The 20813-nt window shown below is 42.8% G+C and overlaps 1 protein-coding gene across 6 annotated transcripts in view; it reads right to left on the minus strand.

Moving 5' to 3' along the window:
* The window catches only part of LOC105935052 (zinc finger protein 521), a 129286-nt gene that overhangs the window by 56119 nt on the left and 52354 nt on the right, over positions 1-20813 (minus strand). For 4 of the 6 annotated variants that reach the window (XM_012875300.3, XM_012875308.3, XM_021322895.2 and 1 more), the window contains 3 exons: positions 13078-16586; positions 12866-12950; positions 12531-12563 (listed from right to left, as the gene is read on the minus strand). In XM_012875300.3, the coding sequence (XP_012730754.2) occupies positions 12531-12563; positions 12866-12950; positions 13078-16230 (3271 nt within the window). In that variant the 5' untranslated portion in view covers positions 16231-16586. The remainder of the gene's footprint in view (positions 1-12530; positions 12564-12865; positions 12951-13077; positions 16587-20813) is intronic. The other 2 variants (XM_036138218.1, XM_012875315.3) reach the window with 2 other exon arrangements.

Here is a 20813-nt window from a genome sequence, read left to right on the forward strand (position 1 = left end):
TCTTTGTCTGTTATAAAAAAAAAGTTAAAGGATCTGAATGATTTGACTATAACTGAAAATCAAAAGCAGAATCAACCGTGAGTACTTTTTCATGGCACACTTTCATACATAAAGAAGAAGGTAGTACATGTCCATATGGACACAAAAATATGAAATATGAACAACATTGTTGACTGCAGCCCACCTGAGTAACACAATTCTTTTTTTTTTACAATTGTGAGAATAAAGATTATTAATACTTAATTTGGTTATTTCAGTTAAGGCACGCTGTACTGTAAAAATATTAACAACACAGACCATGTATCATACAAGAACTGGATGCATAAAAAAGAAAAACATCTCCACAGAAAGGTTGCATGTGTGAAATGTATGCAGTATGCAGTGCACTTTTGATGAAAATAATTGCAAAAACAGTACAGAGGAGCAGAGATAGGGGCCATAATTGACTTTTCTCGGAGCCAGCTTGGTAGTTACAAAACGTTGCACATTGGCAAAGGACTGGGATTGATTATGTTGGTCTGCGGTACCGATTTGTTTGATTAAATGTAACTATGGGCTTCTTTTCCCAGCCCTAATGAAGCAGCAGTTTGAAACTAAGAGACTGGAGGAATTTGAGCCACACACCATCCATCTCTGTATGCGAGGCTTCGAAAATACAAATCCCTATTCCTCTGGTTTACCACGCAACAAATATAAGCACTCTCGTCTGACGAACGCAAGTATGAAAAATGTTACTCATAAAAACTCTACCTGAACACAACCATATATAGGGTTGCAGTTTTATTCTTTAGCTGCAAAGCCCTGAAATATAGCAAGATCTCAGTCCAATTAATAATTATGTGGCATGAATCTCTACAGGGGGAATAAAAGCATTTCCCCACCCAGCAGAGTGACTTGGCTATAATTAACGTGCGTGCTGATGTTGTGTAACAGGAAGATGGCTAAATTCACTTTGGTTTACTCCGCTGCATTGTGTAATGAAGCTCACATAACGCAGTTTATCTATTCCAATTTGTTTGTGGCGCCGCCATCCTTCTGCTTGTTCAGCAGAGGGCAGGGAGGTATGTATCCGTGACCTCAGCTGACCCTGAAACCTCTGGACAGGTGGGCGGCGGCCGGCGAGCGCCGTCCATTTTGGCAGGAGCTCTCCTCCCTCCGGTGGCTCGGGCCATGATGAGCAGCTGGGTCGCAAACACTAAGCACATTAATATCTTCTTAATGATAATAATCATTATGGCATAAGCACCTTCCCCAAAGTGGGTAAGCGCTCGGAGTAGCTCTGTCGTTAAGGTAAAAAAGGAAAAGGAAAATAATAATAAAACTTAAAAATAACAAAACCGAGATGGAATGAGTGTTTTAATGGGCAGCAACTCACAGCCACCAGGATAATACAGACACTAATGCACTAATGTGATAATGAGATACACCAGCAACATCAGGGAGGCTCAATAAAACCAGTGTGAATTAATCTAATAATGAAATCTGTACCTGAAATGAAGGCTGACACCACTACTTATTACAGGCTATAGTATGCAAGCTTCATCATACAAAACAGACTGCATCATAAGTACAATAGTACTAGCATCATTTAATAGAACAACATGGGTTATTTTTCTATTTATGAAATATTTGGGCGGCCTTGTCAAACTTTAACTGTAATTCCACATATAATACTTTGCATTACACCCGTTTAACATTATAGATCAACACAAAATAGAACTTGATTGTGAAGTGGACCTCCACCTGAGTCTCAAGTTATTTGCAGCCTCTAACAGCTTTTATTTCAGGATTATCCTGTATTTAGATATATCTCTCCATCATATCTGACCAGCTCGCCTTTCTCTGCTTAAGAAACGCCTCACCACAGCATGATGCTGCCACCACCATGCTTCACCATGACAATGGTGTGTTACGTTTTCTAACATGATCAGAAAAAAAATATCTCTAACATGTTTGCTGTATACCCTTCGTGGCCTTTGACACTGTTTAAATTTTACTTTTTAAGCTTTCCCCCCCAAAAAAAATAGCTTTCTTGTTGCCACCTTCTATAAAAACCAGTTTGTGGAGTGCACAACCAACAGATGTCCAGTCAAGAAATTCTTCCAACTGATTTCTAGACCTCGTCAGCTCCTCTAGAAATACCATAAGCTTGTTGGCTGCGTCTCCTTTGATTAATACTCTCCTTCCTTAGCCTGTCGGTTTAGGTGGGCGGCCATGTCTTGGTCCACCATACTCTATCATACCATATTTCCAAAGATTGGTGTGACAAAGAAATGCATAAAATACACTGGATGCATTGAAGTTTGTCACATTTAAACGTGACACAATGTGAAAAACTATAAAACAGGATGAACACTTTGGCACAGCCCTATACATGCTTAGGTGGAGTGTTTCCCACACACTCCACTTATTTGAGGTAAGTGTCAGCATTCACCTATCATAGGCCATTATCCATCTCATCTGCGTTCATTATTGAAGCTAATGATCTGTTGTCCTCTCTGCTCCCCATTGAAGGAGGACTACATTAAAAGTCTCTTACTAACTTAATTAGTAATTATAAATGTTAAAAGATTAATCAGAGAGAGAGAATGGCTTATGGTTTCTCTAGGCGGCGGCGGGGACAAATGAAGAGACAAAGAGTCCACATCAGTTTCACGTTCACGCTATCCCCTCATACTAATAACCGTGTCAGACGTATGGAAAGCATTAAGGTTACTTTTAATTTTTTTTCCTTTGTGCCCAATCACATAACATACTGATAAAGAGTGAAAAAGTTGCCAAAAAAGCAGCATTCAGCAGCCTCTTTGCTGCAGTGCACATGAAGCCCATTGTTAACGTTTTTGTAGTTAATATTGGGTCATTTACAGGAAGCAGCATTTAATATGCTAACCCACAATGCATACAGTATTCACATTATCTCTTTCTAACAAGATGGAAATGGATCCCTTTAATTAAATCCTGGGTGTACGCTAATTCTTTACTAAATCTGCACCTCTCCAACAATTCCACATCAGCAACACCGTGCATTCCAGTAAACACATAACCACTGATATCAACATTAAAAGTTAATAACTAATAGCACTTTCATCCAGGGAGTTCCTGTGTGATTTCCATTAAGGCAAGGGGAATCGCCCAGGACCATCTCCCTGTTTTCCGGAGTATGTTGATTCTCCAGCTGGAGGGAGGGTTGGTTGGTAGTTTTGGTGCAGGAAGAAAATAAGAAGGAACTTTTGCTGCGCTCGGATGTGGCACAGGAATGAAACAAAATGCTGCCCTGTCAAATCATAGACTTCGTTTGTGGGAGAAACTGCAATATAAGAAGTGCGAGTAATGAACTAAATGCACTGAGACTAAAGAAACATAAAAAAACACACAGGATTAAGCTTTTTTCAGGACATACACTGCAAATAAACATAATGCAAATCATCAGCTGGGCTGTAGCTAGACACAGCAGCACAGTGAAAGGAATATACTGGAAAAAAGAAAAGAAAAATCAATACATACAAAAATGTGCTCAGAAAGGCTTGACCTGTCATTTCAGGCATAAATGTTAGCCTTTCAGCGACAGCCCTCTGCTAGATATGATTTATTTGAGCCCTGTAATCACATTTCTTTACAGTACACTATGAGCAGAATATGAAAACGCTTCAAACTTTAAATGATCAGTAGTCAAATTTATGCAAGGCAGGGATAAAATGCTCCAAATTGCTCAAAAATGCCCCTACTGCAAACATATGAAATGGTGAAGAGGCAAATAGGCAGACCTTTTTGTTAAAATCTCAGAAAAATAGATAGAAACAGATTCACCACAACAAACAGAGAATAACTAAAGTGTGTGTGGATATGAAACATTTACCTTCATATCATGTTGGCAAAGATCTTTTAATTTATTTGGAAAATTTGAAATTTCCTCATATTTTCTCACAACCAACAGATTCTATTACATCAAAATTCTGAAAATGCTGGCACTGATCTGTACTAATCTATCAGGTCTTTTTTAGCATGTCATCTAAAAATATAATTATTTTTATTATTCAAATTTGAATTCTCATGGTTGTTATTATCGTCAGCCACCACAACTATTATTCTGTTTGAAAAGGCGCTCAAATGTTTGAGGTTATCAAGACAGTCACGACTCAATAAGAACCCAAAGACCGAGCATCTGTGCATATTGACAAGATAAGATTTCAAAGCTAACAGCCATCCAAATTGTAAAACTACCCTCTTAAACGAGAAGTGGTGTTGCTGTTGTTGGACCCTATCACACCAGACTCACAGTGTGGGGTGTTGATGAGGCTTGGGGGGGGGGGGGGGGGGGGGGGGGGGGGGGGGGGGGGGGGGGGGGGGGGGGGGGGGGGGGGGGGGGGGGGGGGCTGGCTAGTGGGCCCATAGCACCTGAAACCTATTAGAGAGCTTTGGAACATTCCACAAGGTTCTTCCACTTTGGCCAGAAGGCATCGTAAAGGTCCTCGCAGCGCGGACTCGTGTAACTCAGATGCTGACAAACAGCCAGCAAGGTGAAACATTAAACATAGAATCGGCTATAGAAGTGTGTGGAATTTAGCAATAACGCACTTTTTTTCTTTTCTTTTTTTTTTTAAAGAGTCGCAATGTATAATCATACATCCACATATTTTTTAGAGTTTCTGTAAAGAAAAACTAATTAAACACATTAAATGTTGGCAAGCACACAACTTTTTGTTAACTTTTTATCAAATAGTTTGCCATCTGGATGGAAATCAGTGGGAGCCCAACAGTGTGCTGAAGCTTAAAAAAAAAAAAAAAGAAAAAACTGCATAAATATAGACACAACCTGCTGCCAAATTTCTCGCAGATAGCCCTATCTTCTCCATGTGCACGCATATATGTGTGTTTTAGTGGTATCAAGGCCCGTTTCTTTGGCCGGACCCGTGTCCACGCCTTAGTGTTATGCTCGCTGGGTTTAGCTCTATGGGTGTCTGTGGCCTCTCCTCTGGCCGCCCGTGTCCATTTGCTCTGCGGGTATGGCAGGCCTGAGCTGACAGATGGCCGGCCCTCTCCATTCCGCTCCAGAGTAACACAGTAACTGGTTTTTCCTCCGCCGTTGACCTTGCCACAGCCAGCCAGCAATCCAGGCTGGCACTCGGCCTGTCGAACAGGAGGGTAATGAAGTCCAGCGCTGCTCACATGATTATTAAGGCTTTGACGCTGGGGGGCCTTTCAGAGCCCTATTCCCCTTCTCTCTCCTCCCCTGCCCACCGTTCACACAGCCAAACATTGATGAGGATGGTCATTCGTCACATGGTACTTTGGAAAAAACCACCACTGTGCTCCATAAAGAGAATTAAAACTTTCTTTTTGCCAGACTCTTTTGGAGTCTGTTTGTGTTTTAAAACAAACCACTCCACACCTATGAAACATACCAAACCACAGTTTAGGGAACAATGCTGAAATCCTTTCCCGTTCGGCAGCATATGATAGCCACTGCTGTCCGCACACGATTCCAGAAACACGCGGCGTAAGAAGCACTACACCAGGTTAGATCCGATTTGTCGCGCCACAATTGGTGCTGACAAACATCTACATCTGAAAGCGACGAAGTTCAGTGGCAGGGCATTGCTTAATGCTCTGTGGATGTCTCTCTTTCCACAAGCATCTCTAGGCACGCTCGGAACCCTGGTCCCATTAGGGCCAGGCTGGGATTTGAGAGGTGTAGGTTGCAGCTCTGACCTTTTACTAAGGCATGGCTGTCTGTTTGCACTTCTCCCATAAGCCCCCCCTCCTCCAGTCAGACTGCTAAGCAACCCTCCAGAACAGGGGTGCACACACACCTTTGCCCTTGGTGACACCTCAGAGACCACAGGGGGAAGGAGTAATGCAGAGGTTAATTCTGATCATCCACTATTTATGGCTTTCACTTCAGAACAAGGGTCGGCATTAACACCCTAAAGAAGACATCTCTTCTTTACATCAATAAAAGATATCAGAAGAAGGACAGCCGAGTGGAGCCTTCGTTTGCTCAGGTTATGCTAGTCTTAAACAGAGACGCACAGAGAATACAGCTGGACGATCCGAATCCAAAGGGTTTGCAGCTTCACTGCTCGGCTGGCCGGAAATTCAAAAATCCTATATTTTTTCCCCTGTCAGTGACCGCACCGTGTCTAGGATGTTACTCATCTCTCAAAGAGGGTGTGTTGCAATCGCCTGCACATAGGCAATTATGTAAATAAGACAATGATGTCATTTTGCGCCTTTTGAGGAAAGCGGAGAGCTACTTTCCTTGGTGAGGAGTCGACAACAGTGGACTTAAAGCGCATGCCAGCTGAACGGAGCGGAGCAAAGTCACAGCGTATTTCCTACCTTCACAGCCGTTAGGGTTCGCAGAGTTAAAGTAAGGATCTTCATTCTCTGGGGATTGCACACGGAGACAGCTGTTTTAGTAATGCTTGCAGTGCTAACCATATTAATTGCTAAAATAAGGGACTAAAGACCTTTTAAATGTCAACTCTTTATTGTCTTAGTTCTATAAATAGCAAAACCCTGTTTTTACGGCAACCTCTCCGTGAGATAAAACTAGAAAAGAACGCATTTAATCAATTTCATGTGGTCTTAAAACGTTTGTTCTTCAAGAGAAGTGAGAATCATCTAAAATCATTTTCTGCGTGACAGAGGATTACAAAAAAAAAAAGAGAGAGAGAACAGAATCAGCTCAAATGTACTGATCTGTCCTGGAGGCTGCATACATAAGTATTAAGATCGTAATTTACGGTGTGAAATTATTACCGCTTTTTAAATATTAGTACACTCTTTCTCCCCAAGTCGCCACTGCGACACCATCCCACCAATTGCGATGCAGCGAGGGGCAGTGGGCGCCTGCTCAGAGTTTGTACAAGCAGGCTGTATGAACTGAGAGCATCAGATATTTTCTCACATGTTGGCCTAGTCTGTGAGGTGCGGGGAAATGTCAGGAAAATCAATAGATAAGGACCACATCAGACCCAGCTTGTCTGGCCTAGCAACAGAGCATCCCCATGGTGATGTCAATTACCTCTGCTTTACAACAAAAACACAGGGAAGACTCTCTGCAAAGCTGTAAAACTTTTAATGCAGTCTCCCGGTTACATCAAGGAATTTGTAAGAAACTCCTTTTTTTTCCCCCCCAACTTTATTGTAAGTAACACAAAGAATGTGCGAATCTTATTGATGGCTGTTTCTTTTCTTTCCTTTTTTTTTGCAACTCTGATTTCTATTCTCCTCATGGACCCCACATTAGTCAGGGAGAGGTATAATGTAACGAGCAGTAAGGTGCACATAATTGCATATTAGCAGCAACACACTTGGCTGCACGGGAGGTGACTGTGCTAACGAACAGAGAGGCGTTATTAATCACCAATTAATAAAAGCAGGCAGATATCACACTCGGTGTATGGCACGCATGGATTGCTTTGTTTCCAGTGGCTGGTCCAAAACCCGTTCTCTTATTTATTTCATAAGATTGATCCTGTTCCTGTGCCGTGTTGTTTATCGAGTTCTGACTCTGATCCAGCACCCCCCCAGGAGTCAAACGAGGGGTGTTTGGTCATGTTTGTTAACAGATTACATGTGTATATCCTCTATGAATGAGTCCTAGAAACTGTGGGAACACCATCAGACATGGCTAATCAAAGATGATTATAGGAAGAGAAACAAAGCAACACAATCCCGTGTTCTGCTTATGCACAAGGAGTAAGAAAAGGGGTAAAAAAAACTGTGTTGCCACCAGGGCGCACACAGTGATGGAGACCATATAATCAACATACAACAGGCCGAGTTGCTCCAGGGGCCCAAGACAAGAGGATATGTGTCAAGGATAATTTTGAAACCCTTAGCAAAAGACAAAAACAAGGCATTCAGCTTCAAAAAAAAAAAAAAACTGCTACTGTGTGCCTCCTGTCGGTCTCTCCTCTAAGAGCCAACAGAGTGTTTTTTTTTTTTTGGTTTGTTTTTTTTTTGCCAGGTTGGAGCTCAGATAATACGAACATGTGAGAGCTTAATAGCGAGACAGAGGAAAACGGGGAGCAAGTGGACGGGGAGAACAGAGAGGAAAAGAAGAGGAGAACAGAGGAGAGCTAAAGGCCTCTCGCTTGCTCTCCTCTCCAGCTCCATAACGGCCCACAGTGCCTGCTTCACACAGAGCGGCCAGCTGTACAGCAAATGTGCCTTTCACTCTCCGCCCCCAAACCTTTCCACCCCCCCGGTGCCCCCCATCGCCCCCCCCCACCCCCACCCCCCCGCCTCGCCTGTGCTGACCAGGCCACCGGCTCCTCTTTGCGAGAGAGGGCTCCTTCCTGACTTGGCTTCAAGCTCGCTGTTGTCACCAACCCAAAACAATTCGGTAGAGGTGACCCCCAAAAAACAGTTTTCCAGGATGTAGTTTGGTTTTGTTTGTTTACAGTCGTCCTTGTGCGCGCTGTCGTTTCGGTAGCTGCTGCTGAGAGTGGGCAGGAGCGAGATGAGAATAGGACGGGGGAAAAAAAAGACAATAAAAAAAAGACTCCCACTGCCCTCTCACCTTCAAAACCCTTTAAGACTGAGCCCAAGCTTCAAAACGTGTAATGGCTCTGAAAATCCACACAGGGACATTTGAAACAGAGCGATAAATGGGCCAAACTTGCCCCCCCATGAGGCTCCAAATGTCATAGTTTACACTAGGGTCAAAGTGAAGCAATGGGGTGTCATGATGGCATGCTGATAAAACCAAACAGGCTTTTGTATCAGTGGAAGACCTTCAAAAGTCCTCTCAGAATAAAAAAAATAAAAAAAGGAGACAAAAAAAAGAAAAACTTTGTGGAACCACAAACATTTCAAACATTTACCAAAGTGCTGGTTAGATATCAAGGTGGAGAAGTCTATCGACGGAAAGATAAATCTCGTAATCTGGGGGAAAAAATAGAAATTGAAAGGATTGATACTGACTGCAACAGCTGAAAGCTGTAAAAATCTGTGTGTCTCTGGAGAAAAATCGGACACCCTCGATTCTGTAAGTGTGCCATGCCAAAAAAACTCTAAAGTAAAGAGTGGCCAGCTGTCTTCTGGCCTGCTATTAAATTGCTCCTTGGATGGTGGCGATATCATTTTTTTCTCCATAGGAGTATCACACCAGGTCCCCAAACAGAGCGACCAGCTGTACAGCAAATGTGTACTGATCTATCTGGGCCCTGGTAGGCTGCAGCCTCCATCTTAAGACACGTGGGGCCGTTCACGGGCTTGGCTGGGGCTGGGGCTGGGGCTGGGGCTGGGGCTGGTCTGCGGCACGTCCCCTCTGCAACTGTGGCCTCCTCCTTCCCTTTCATTTACCTCCATTATCACGGTAAACGTTGAGTAGCTGAGCTCCAGATCCGCCCTTTATGTCTGAACCAGGACCGTACTCTTCCGACTGTAATGTCCATTCATCAAAATCCACTGGCAGTCTTACAGAAGAGGCAGCTACAAACACTTCACCCTGATGGGAGGGGGTGAAGGTGGGGGTGGGGGGCTCGTTAAATTAGCTTTGGAGACACTCCTGTATTAAATAGGCAGCTAATAAGAATGTGTCTGGGTGAGACGGGCTCGGGTTCTGTTGTTCCATACACTTAGTAGTATAGTTATGTCACGACATATCACTATATATAGAGTTATCAGTGTGAACTGACACCATGGAGCGGGGCATGGATGAAAACAACACCCCTATGAATCCAGCGTCTGCTCCATTACCTACGCTAATAACGCTGACAGCTGAGCGGAGATGACCCCAGCCCCCTGTTTCCCCTCTCCTGTGCAGATGGCCATTAAAAGGAGAAAGTGTCCCTTTTTTTTTCTGTGGAGAAGGTATTTAGACCCTTTTCCAAATGAGATTTTTTTTTTCTTTGTTTTTGGCCCCGCATTAACTTTGCCGTGATTACAGACTGGAACTTTAACCGTATACAGCATGTAAAAAGTATTTGCAGTAACAATTAATTTTTTTCCCCGTTTGTCATCACCAGCCCAAATTTAATTTATTTGGATTCTATCTGATAAATCAAAACGAAGTAGCACATCATTTTGCAGTTGAAAATTAAAAGTTCTTTTTTTTTTTTTTACACATGTATTCAGTTTCTCATACTCAAATACTCTTAAACAACATTAACTGCAACAATGGATTTCATGAGTCATATAGTCCACCTGTGTGTAATTTAAACTCAGTGAAAATACAGCAGTTCTTTGAAGGTCATAGCGACCAAGGAACACACCAGGCAGATCAGGGGAAATACGAATGGAGAAGTGTGAAGCAGGGTTAGCTTAATGCTAGGTTAGGTTAAGGTTAGTTCATCCAAAAATGATGAAACTGCAAACCCACCAAGACATGACCCTCCACCTATCGTGGTAGGCTGGGCTATTGAGAGAACCAGCCACAAAACTTGTGGTAACTTTGGAGCCGCAGAGTTCCACAACTCAGGTGGGCGAATCTGATGACACGACAACTACTGGCTGCACGCTCTACAAATCACCATCATTGAAGAGTGGCAAGAACAACGGCACTATAGAGAGAAAACCATTGGAGGTCTAGTTTGCAGGTGGCCACAAGGCACTCTAATAAGCGGAATATTAGAGTGTGAGACCCTTTACTTCTGGAGGCGACTTATTTTTGACAGTGTATACAGGCATAGCTACCATGGGATGGGTTGGATGAAAGCAAAGCTATAACCCTAGATCCACCCCTAGATCCATTTGAGAAACTATGGCTTGAAAATTGATGTTCACAGACACTCTACGTCCAAAATGACTGATCTTGAACTATTTTGCGAAGAACAACGGGGAAAGATTTCAGTCTGTGGATATGCAAAGATGGTGGAGACTTACTCCAAGAGACTTGCAGGTGTAAATTCAGCACAAGGTGGTCCTGCAAAGCATCAACTTATTGAGACTGAATACAAATGCACACAAAACATTCTCCATTTCCATTTGTAACAAATCACGTAATATTATCAGCTACTCTTTACGCTAGTTTGTGTTGGTCTATCATATAAAATTCCAATGAAACACATGGAAGTTTCTAATTTTTTCACACAATATAAAATAAATTTAAGGGTTATCACACTTTTGTAAGGCACTGCAAAGGGAACATTTCTTCACGGTCCAAAAACAGGTCCATATTATATTGCAACGTTCCTATCATGGCGCATTATTCCTAAAACACCACAAGTTAAACACATTTTCTTTGTTCTGCTCACCTTCTCTCTCTTTTTTTTTTTTTTAAATCAATGACTTTGTTTTTTTCCCCCCAATATCTTACAAATCACGAAATGAATGCGTCTAAGAGAAACCTTTTGAGAAGACAGATGAAACCTGTTATCATGTTGAATACTAAGCAATTGCATATCGTAGAAGTAAGACATCAGACAATAACCCAATCACCTATCCTCCTGTTATCTTAAGCTCTCTGAATTCCGCTATTATGAGGGAGCTGTGTGCTCGTGCGGCTGAAAGACATAAAATAACCAGTAGGGGGGTTTGTTTTCTACCCTCCCAGTGTGCTCCGTGACTGCCTTTGCGAGAGAAAGGACTAATGCTGGCATGGTACTGTATTAGGCACCCCCAGTAGACTAGTGGGTGAGCAGATCGCAAAGATGAATACAAAACACACACCTACACACCCTCGGCTCGTCTCTCTCTTTTGCAAATACGCCGCAGAATCAAAATCACAAATCACATGCCTCTGATTGTTTATGCACAAACAGTGGGCCCCTGATAGAATTGCCTACCAGTCCTGATAGAATTGCCCACCGTGTTTAAATTCACCTGCGCCTAGAAGCGTGTCCCAAACAGAGAGGCGGTTTGGTTCCAGATCAATGAGCCTCTCCCCCACTGAAGACAACAGATAATGCAGTGTAATGAAAGAGCCGCCAAACGAGCTGAATAAATGAATGAATAAAGGAACGTGAGACCGGAACTCAGACGCCTACTTACTGCAGGCAAGAAAACCTGTTTTCCAATTGTCTCCTCTCTACAAATTATTCTGCCTGCATACAAATGGCAACCAAAAGTGAAGACATTTTGAAAATGTGGAGATTGGTTTTACACTGGCACTCGCAGCTTAGGAATCTTGTAAAGAGAAGGCATAAATTTGTCATATTTTTTGTAATATACAATACATTATTTATTCTCCAGTTGAATAAATGCATTTTAATGCACATTGAGTGAAAATATGATACAAAACAAGCTTAAATTTAAGAGGAGTGCTGATGTAAAAAGGTGCATCAAATGGATAAGCTAAGCAAAAACAACAGAGGGGGGAGAAAAAAAAACTACAGGAATTGGGAAAATTTCTGGAAAAATCTTAAATGCTTTGCAATTATTTTTAAACAGTTCCAGAAGGATTTGTTTGGTACTGAAAATATTAAAATCAACTTTATAGAAGAATTTTGAACGGAGATATTCTCCTCCACAAGCATGCAAAAACCAGTCACATGCAGGGAGAAAATTAAAACTCGCAAGATAATGGAAGCACAACACTGAGGATGCATTTGATGGTCAAAATATTAAAATAATTCCACCTATTTGGTGATGTGATCCGGGCACTTGTGAGCCTGAATGAGACAGGGTCAAATATTTCAGTATTTAATCATAACGTTTAATATAATTCATCCTGTAAAAAGTGGCCAAAATCTTTCTGCAACTGTCATAAATAAAGTGGGAATATTCTCCTTAATGATTTGCATACTTTATAGATGACAGACACAGAAAGTCATTCCACAAAACACTTGAATTTTACACCTGAAGGCCACATTGACTGATTAAACGTCATATTATAGACAAACTAAACAAGTGCTGCTGATGCATAAATGGGACAGAATACACATTAAATGGAAAATAAAGCATTCTTTCCTACCCAGCATGTGGTTGGCCACATGAACTTGGATGTCCCATTCGCTGTAGAACACCATCTGACATTTGATGCACTGGTATGTCTTCTTCTATGAATATGAAAACAGGAATCATTTAACAACGAATGACTGCAGCTGCTCTATTGATACAGCGATACAGATAACCTTAACAGCATTAACCCAACTGAACACACACACAAAAAAAGACCATTAATACCTCCTCGGTTTGTGAGGGGCTGGCTCTTGGCATTGGTGACACCTGGGGGGTCTTCAGCTGCCCGCTGTTGCTGTCCCCAGCTTGTTCCCGATGCACCGTCTGGACATGGTTTTGCAACTCGGCCTCAGTCTCAAACTTCACATTGCAGCTAGAGCAGCGTGTCTTGACGGCAGACGATGAAGACGTGGAAGAGGAAGAGGATGATGAAGAGACGCCCTTGCCCTTTCCCTCTCCAGGGCTCAAACTCTCCCCTTGTACCCACGCAGCAGCAGTGGTCGCGGGAGTTGTGGCCCCGCCCTGCTGTTGCTGCCTTCCTCCGTTCACTGTCGGGCTGGAGCTTTTGGAGCCGGCGGCTGTCACGCAGGGCGCACAAAGTCCGTAAGGCAGCCCATTGATGTCCAGCTTCACAAGGTCTAGTTTTGACCGGAAATCTTTCAGGCAAGAGGCACACTTAAAAAGCTTTTGAACGTGGTGTGGCTGTTGGTTTTGAGAGATGGCATTGTTGCGAACCATAGGCTGGTTGGAGGACATGGTGCCTGTCTTCTGCATGTGAAAGGTACCGTGGATCTTGAGCTCCAATGTCGAGGTCACTGTCTGCATGCACACCACACAGCGAAAACCTGTCAGGGAGTTCCTCAGGTCAGGGTGCATCTGGCAGTGCTCAAGGAAGTCTTCCTCACTCTGCAGCGGCATCTTACATATGCGGCAGCTGCCTGTGTCCAGGCTCTTGCTATGGGTAACCTTGTGCTCTGTCAGGGTAAGCAAGGAAGGGAAGCGTTCCCCACAAATTGGACACATGTAGTGTTTTACAGGCCCGAGGTGAGTCTGCATATGTTCTCTCAGCCCAGCCTCAGAGAAGAACGTACGGGAACAGACATTGCACTTGTGATTGCCCTTGATCATTTCAGCTTTTCTTTTGATCATAGCACTCTCACCGGGGCGGATATTGTGATCTCTTAACTGGTGATTAGTGAGCAGGGACTCCATGGTGTAAGATGCCCCACATATTTCACAGCCGTACATGGGTTCTGCTGTGTCCACCTCTTCCTCACTTCCGTCGTGACTGTTTTGGGACTCCACCACAGATCCTCCGCCTGCTCCTGGACCGTGGCTGTTAGTTAAGAGACTTTGGATTTCAACGTCTTCTTTAGGTTGGCCTTCCCCACCACTTACAGTAGAGCCATTAGTGCCGCAATTCTGGGTGTTTCCCTCAAAGACACAGTGTTTTTCTCTTAAATGTTTCTCCAGAAGGACAATGGCATGGAAGGCCTTGCTGCAGAAACGACAGTTGTACTTCTTGCTGTGAGTGGTAATGTGGCACTGCAACTCCACCTCCGTGCCAAAGGACTCTCCACAAAAGATGCATCGGTGGGCACGGCCTTGGTTCTCCAGATGGCTGTGTTTGACATGCAGCTGTAGGTCGGTCTCATGTCGGAAGTCCCAGTTGCACGATGTACAGCGGTACACCTTCTTCTCGTTGCTGTGCTTTACAGCCAGGTGAAGTTGGGTAGACACCTTTGAGTCAAAGACCTCCTGGCACAGAGTGCAGCGAAAGAACACGAAAGTATGCATGTCAAGAAGGTGCTTCTGCAGGTCATCCACTGAAGTGAACTGCTTGTCACAGCTTTCACAAATGTAGTAGGTGGAGGTAATTGTGAAATGAATTGTCACATGCTTCAGTAAGGATTCTTGGTTTGGGAACTCTTTGTTGCACTGGGGACAAGTGAGCTGAGGCTGTAAACCATCCAAATGAGTTTTGAGGTGAGTCTGAAAAAGGTCTAAACTTGTATACTTGGCGCCGCACTGGTTACATATGAACTCACTGGTGGCACGTGAGGCAGAGCCGCTTTGTTTTAGCATGGCAGTTTGTTCGACGGATATTGGTGAGGAAGGGCTAAGCGTACGCAGAGACTTCTTGCCATTGTTGATGTAGTTCAGGGCCAGAGGAATGTTCTTGTGATTCTCCTTAATGTGCTTGTTGAGCTTCAAAACACTGTTGAAAATGGGAGAGTTGGTGCAATATGAACAGGAGTAAACCTCTACTATAGGCTCCTTGGGAGTTACAGCCAAGGGCGAGTCGAACCGCAGACTTCCTCCATCACAGTGTGTCTGACGAACATGCTCCTCTAACGTAGCCTCAGTCAAAAACCCCATAAAGCATTGGGGGCAGAAAAAGGCATTGCTCTCCTTGGCAACTGGACTGGGAAAACCATGGGAGCAGCGTATGTGCTCCTGCAAGGCATTAAGGTCACTTAACACCTCAGGGCAAAAGTTACACTGAAGGAGGGCATCGGGCAGGCTGGCTAACAGGGCAGCATGGTCCTCTGCATTGTGGACCTGTTTAAGATGTTCGTTTAGGTTTAACAGCGACGGCAGAACCTCCAAACAGAACTGGCAAGTATGAGCTTGCTCTGGCTTGTCCAAATGCATGGTTCGCAGGTGAATTTGAAGCACAGCCAAGCTGGAGAATACTTGCTTGTTGCAGTAAATGCAACTGTAGGAGATTTTAGGCTGTTTTGAGGATCTCCCTCCCAACTCAGATGTGTTCTGAGAAGCTCTCTTTCTCCTTCCTCTTGTCTTGGCCACGGGCGGCGCTGTCTCCACCATCGTGGAGCTGTCCACAGAAAGGTTGGAGTCAGGGGTGGTGCTAGAGACAGAAGTGTAGCCCACGGTGAGCAGAGACGGGCTGTTGCTATGATTACTGGATTCGGGGAGCTGGTGGATGTCCATATGAGCATAGAGGTCCTCAACAGACAAAAAGTGCTCGGAGCAGATGGTACAGGTGTGGCCCTTCCTATCTCGGCTGTGGGCCTGGTCAATGTGGGTCAGCAGGGTGGCCTCGTCACTGAAGGGCTCGTGGCAGTAGATGCACTGCAGAGTGGCCCCGAGGCCTCCGTCTTCGGAGGGAGAACATTCAGGATGACACTCTGCGATGTGCCGCTGTAGCTCTTCTGGGACATCAAACCCTTCCTCACACCGACTGCACTTCCGAGTTTCTTTTAGCTTCCATTCGTCAGCTCTATTAAAGCCCGAGCTGCCACCATCTTTGCCCCGTTCGTGTACTTGCATGTGGCCATGGAGGGAGCTGGAGGAGAGGAAGCCTCGACGGCACACCGGGCACTTGTGGGGTTTGTTGGAGGCGTGGGTTTTCATGTGGATTTTGAGGTGATCGCTGCGGGAGAAGGCAGAGTCACACTCTCCGCAGTGATACTTCTTATCACCGGTGTGTAGCTTCACGTGTCGATCTCGGCTGCGCTTATGCTTGAACAGACGGCTGCAAAACGTGCAACTGAATGGGAGCTTGTCGCCGTGACTCTGTTCGTGACGCTTGAGGAAACTTAAGCGGCTGAAGGACTTGTCACAGAACTGGCATGGGTACGGCAGACCAGGGCCTCCTTCTTCCTCTCCAAACTCATAGTCCTCGCAGTGTCCTGGTGAAGTCTGATCTTTACTGGAGGGAGATGATGCTGGCCAAGAGCAAGACGGGTCATCCTCAAGATCAGCACCGTCTGGAGAAGAAGATAGTGAAGTAAAACACAAAGAGGATGGAAACATAAAAAACGGTGAGTTAGAAAAGTATTTTTCTAAGATTGTTGCACAAATCTATTTAATTTAGTCATTCAAACAGAAATAGGTTGGGCACCATGGTGTTATTTGTCAAAGCTATTAAAAGGTTTTGGTGAATGAGTTTAGATTTCTTCATAGTGAACATGATTTTTTTCAGCGGCTTCAGCTGAAACAATACCTCTCCTTAGGCGTTATCTGAAAAGTAAAATCTAAATATGTCATTTGAAAATATAATTAGAGAACAGAATAAGTGGAAATACTTTTACTACAATTAACCTTGTATGTGGCCATGTAATGGCTTAGCCCACTGTGATTCAAAACACAATCTTTCTGACATTTAAAGCCAACACAAGACAATCGGTGTACTTTAGGATGTAGGCCCTGCATGAGGTAAATTAGAACATTTCTATTATTCCTGAACACTCATTAGAATATTTCTAAAAAAAAAAAAAGCCTTTAGACAAGAAGAGGGAAAAAACAAGCAGAATTATGTTTTTAAGAAAGAATAAAAAGAGCAAATGTAGACCACAGTCATGCAAAAGCTTAATGTAAAATGGATTTCCTACATGAAGCAGGCGAGAAAACCTGTTTTGTAGTTTGAAAACAAAATTAATCAGGTTTCGAAAGGCATGACTGCCATTTTTTGTTCGAATGGCGTGTGCTAAGCTTTGAGACAGCTGACTGAAGAGCCGAGAGAAGCATGAGCTGTAGCAGGGAGGTAAACCTGTCGAGGACAGGGAAGAGGAAACGGAGAAGCTAAACACACCACTCAAGGCCAACCAGGTGCAAAATCTAGCCAAATAATAAAAAAACACCCTGTATTCTTTCCTTTTTTTTTTTACAATTACCTTAAAGAGTCTCTACACAAATGCTTTCACTGCCAACATTCCAATCCAATGGCTCATTGTGCACTGATATGAATGGAAAACACTGAATGTCACTTTCCAAAGGTACAAAGGTTACAGACCACTTCTTCCCCCTGCCGAAATCTAAGTGCTGTGAACTTCCTTACCTAAATAACAATTTAATCCCAGCCCTTTCAGCGGGAAAAAAAAAATCTGTGTCAAAAGGCCATAACTTGGAATGGGAAAAATAAGAGGAAACTGCTAAGATTTATGAGGAAGGATGGAGGAAAAGACATGAGCTCTTTCCAGGATTCGACCACTTTACTCTCTTACAGACGAGAAATCTAAGTCTCTTTCGCTCTCCGTGTCTGTTGTTTTTTTTTGCTGTGAGATCTGCCCTTTGTCAGGATATCATGCCCTCTCTGAGCACTTACCCCCATCAGGGCCTATCTTCAGGAAACAGATGGGGTCGGAGGCCATTCCCTTGCCCCTCCAAACTGCTGAAAGCGGCACATTGAGAGCCCACCTCCACACCGTGGCCCTCCCGGAAACCTCCCACCCCTGGCAAGGCGCCCACTCTGCACACACATCTCACTCAAGGAGTGAGCCTTGCCTTATTTACTCGCTTTGTCTCCCATCCATGTCTCAATGTTTTCGTTCTCTGTGGTTTGAGGGAGGATGAGTGACTCAGTGCGATGCCCTCCTCCACAGAGGGGGCGGATCTGCCCTATCTCGTAGCACCTCTCAGGGTACAGAAGAAGAAGACAGTGCAAGAAAAATGACCTCAGCCAATGCCTTACAGTCAAACATATTGGCTGGGAGACAATAGTATAAAACAAACAAATAAATGGGGCTGTATACAAGGCTAAATGAAACTCCACTGCGTTAAATGAGGATGAATTTGCCTAGAGACATTTCATAGCTGTCAGGACAATTTTCTTCCATTTTGAGGTTTGTTTATATGCTGTACATTATATGTTTAGTGACTTACTCTAATAACACACATAAATAAAATAATGTCTGCGTGGGGCCTGAGGGAGCTGCAAGCAGTTCTTGAGTTAAATTAAACAAAAAAAAAAGGATGATGTTTAGACACATAAACTGATAGTGGAGTTGTGATATATTGCACAAATAACAACAAAATAGTGAAATACGTGAACAATGCTGCTATTAAAATTTTACAATGCATCTAATTTCGACCTCATTTATTTCACCACACAACAGAATTGAGTTTTGTAAGTGTAAAGAACCAAAATCCCAGGTTGTTCTTTCTCTGAATCACAGCCATTTCTATGAATCTGAAAGATGAATAAACTGTTCAGTTGATTAGGGCCCAGTGCTGGTCTGCTAAGAAAGTCTTAATTTCATGGTAATTTTATCATTTTAGCTGTTTGTGTCTTAGCTTGAGTCAAATGTCATGCTACTGTAATCGTTTTAAAATAAATTTCCAACTAATGCCCTTTTTCTATCGTTGCTTGTAAGACAACATAAAACCTCACCTGCCTTCCAAATTTACCAATTTTGGATCATAGTATACTATTCAGTAGTATTACTATTTTATATTTATGCACCTTCTAAACATGGACAACATAAAATAAATGTTGTGATGTGGCTTGTGGGCAATGGGCTTTCACCATGAAGAGGCCCCCAACTGTCATTTTAACTAGGGCCCCATAAAACCTTGGGCTGGCTCTGCTGGGCATCCACAGCAAATTTATTTTTTTAACTGTGTAAATTATTGAATGGGAGTTAAACTGAGTTCCAAAAACCTCAAAGTTAAAGAAATATCTTTATTTTCTTAAAGTTATAAATTAAAAATTAAAATGAGGTATGTCCCTTTATTAAAATGTGTATCTATTTAATTTGCTGGGACTATGCTGGGTGAGTGTTAAAATTAACACCAATTAATGGATGCAATTCGTAGGCATTAACGATAAATAAATTTGAAAATCCAAAAACCTGTTAATCTGCATAACAATGAACTACGCAATGCTTACAGTTGAATCTCTGAAGCAAAGAAAGAAAAGAAGGACTTTATTACAGATGCACTGATCAGCGTTTTCATGGACGACACTGATTTACTGTTTACCTTGAGCGCCATCATGACGATTCCAATTTTGTCCCATGCAAATAAGCTTTTTTTAATTGGACTACAACACATAGAGGAGAAGATATATGCTGCAGGTTCTATGTAAAAGGTAGGTGTTTTGAATCCTGCAGAAAATGAAGCAATTACAAGACTATCCACATTTATGCATCAGACTATTTGTCCCTTTATGTGACTTTATAGTCATGGGGAAACCAACCAAGTGATTTTTCTGAATTCTGACAGAATAAACCAAATCAATTGGATTTTTTTAAAATTTGATCTCTTGTCCTTTGATTAGTCCATCTCCAACTAAAATGCCTCTATTCGTATTGTTGCAACACAAAGGTGTTAAAAAAGTTGAGGATTTTGTCAAATCACCACATGCTAACTGTTGTTTTGGAGCAAGAGAGTGAGAGTGAGCAATATGCATCGCTTATTATTATAAACACTTTAAATTTGTCTGAATTAATTGTTGAACAAATTCTAATTATAATACAAACTTGGGTAAAGAAAATCTAAAATTGTATCTCCCCATTTATTTTCTTTTTTCCTCATGATCTGGGTCTGTGCTTGAAATGAGAAGAAAAAACTTTTACACACATATTGACTTGTGTGTAAATATGAATCCTCCCAGTCCAAACGCCTTTTGAACAGAACAAAGGATAAGGAGATGATGGATTTTTACAAAAGCAAAATGTTATTCAAAACAACTTCCTATTCCCAAAGGACAGTCTCAGGAGGCGCAAGTTGATAGTTTCACCATATCCCTCACATTCCTTTAACCTAAACATCATTTAAAAAAAAATGCTGGCAAGACATCAAACAATTAGCGCATGCAAGACAAACATAGACACCTCTTGCAGGAATAGGCCAAATCCTGTGAATAAGAACTGAAAGACCATGAGAACACAACAAAGCACCATGTTGAGTGCCAAATGTTTGCTTTTGGCCCTTTTGTTGCTAAGCATTAAAAAGGAACATAAATTTAATGAAAATGAATTAGATTAATTGCAATCGATGACAAGCGTGATATATCCCCAGTTTGGCTTTCAAAGGAAAAACTGAGAATGGTTTATAAGAAAAGCTACATATACTTTGCCCCCTATACTGACACACACACACTAACCTTACTGCTGATACTCCGACTACTATTCAACAAAATGCCCTTGCAGGTCTGAACAAACTTATAGGTGCAGACATGTCATGCACAAGCATCCACGGACAGAGGAGCAGTG

Source organism: Fundulus heteroclitus, chromosome 6 (genome assembly GCF_011125445.2).
Source record: "Fundulus heteroclitus isolate FHET01 chromosome 6, MU-UCD_Fhet_4.1, whole genome shotgun sequence".
Lineage (NCBI taxonomy): Eukaryota > Metazoa > Chordata > Actinopteri > Cyprinodontiformes > Fundulidae > Fundulus > Fundulus heteroclitus.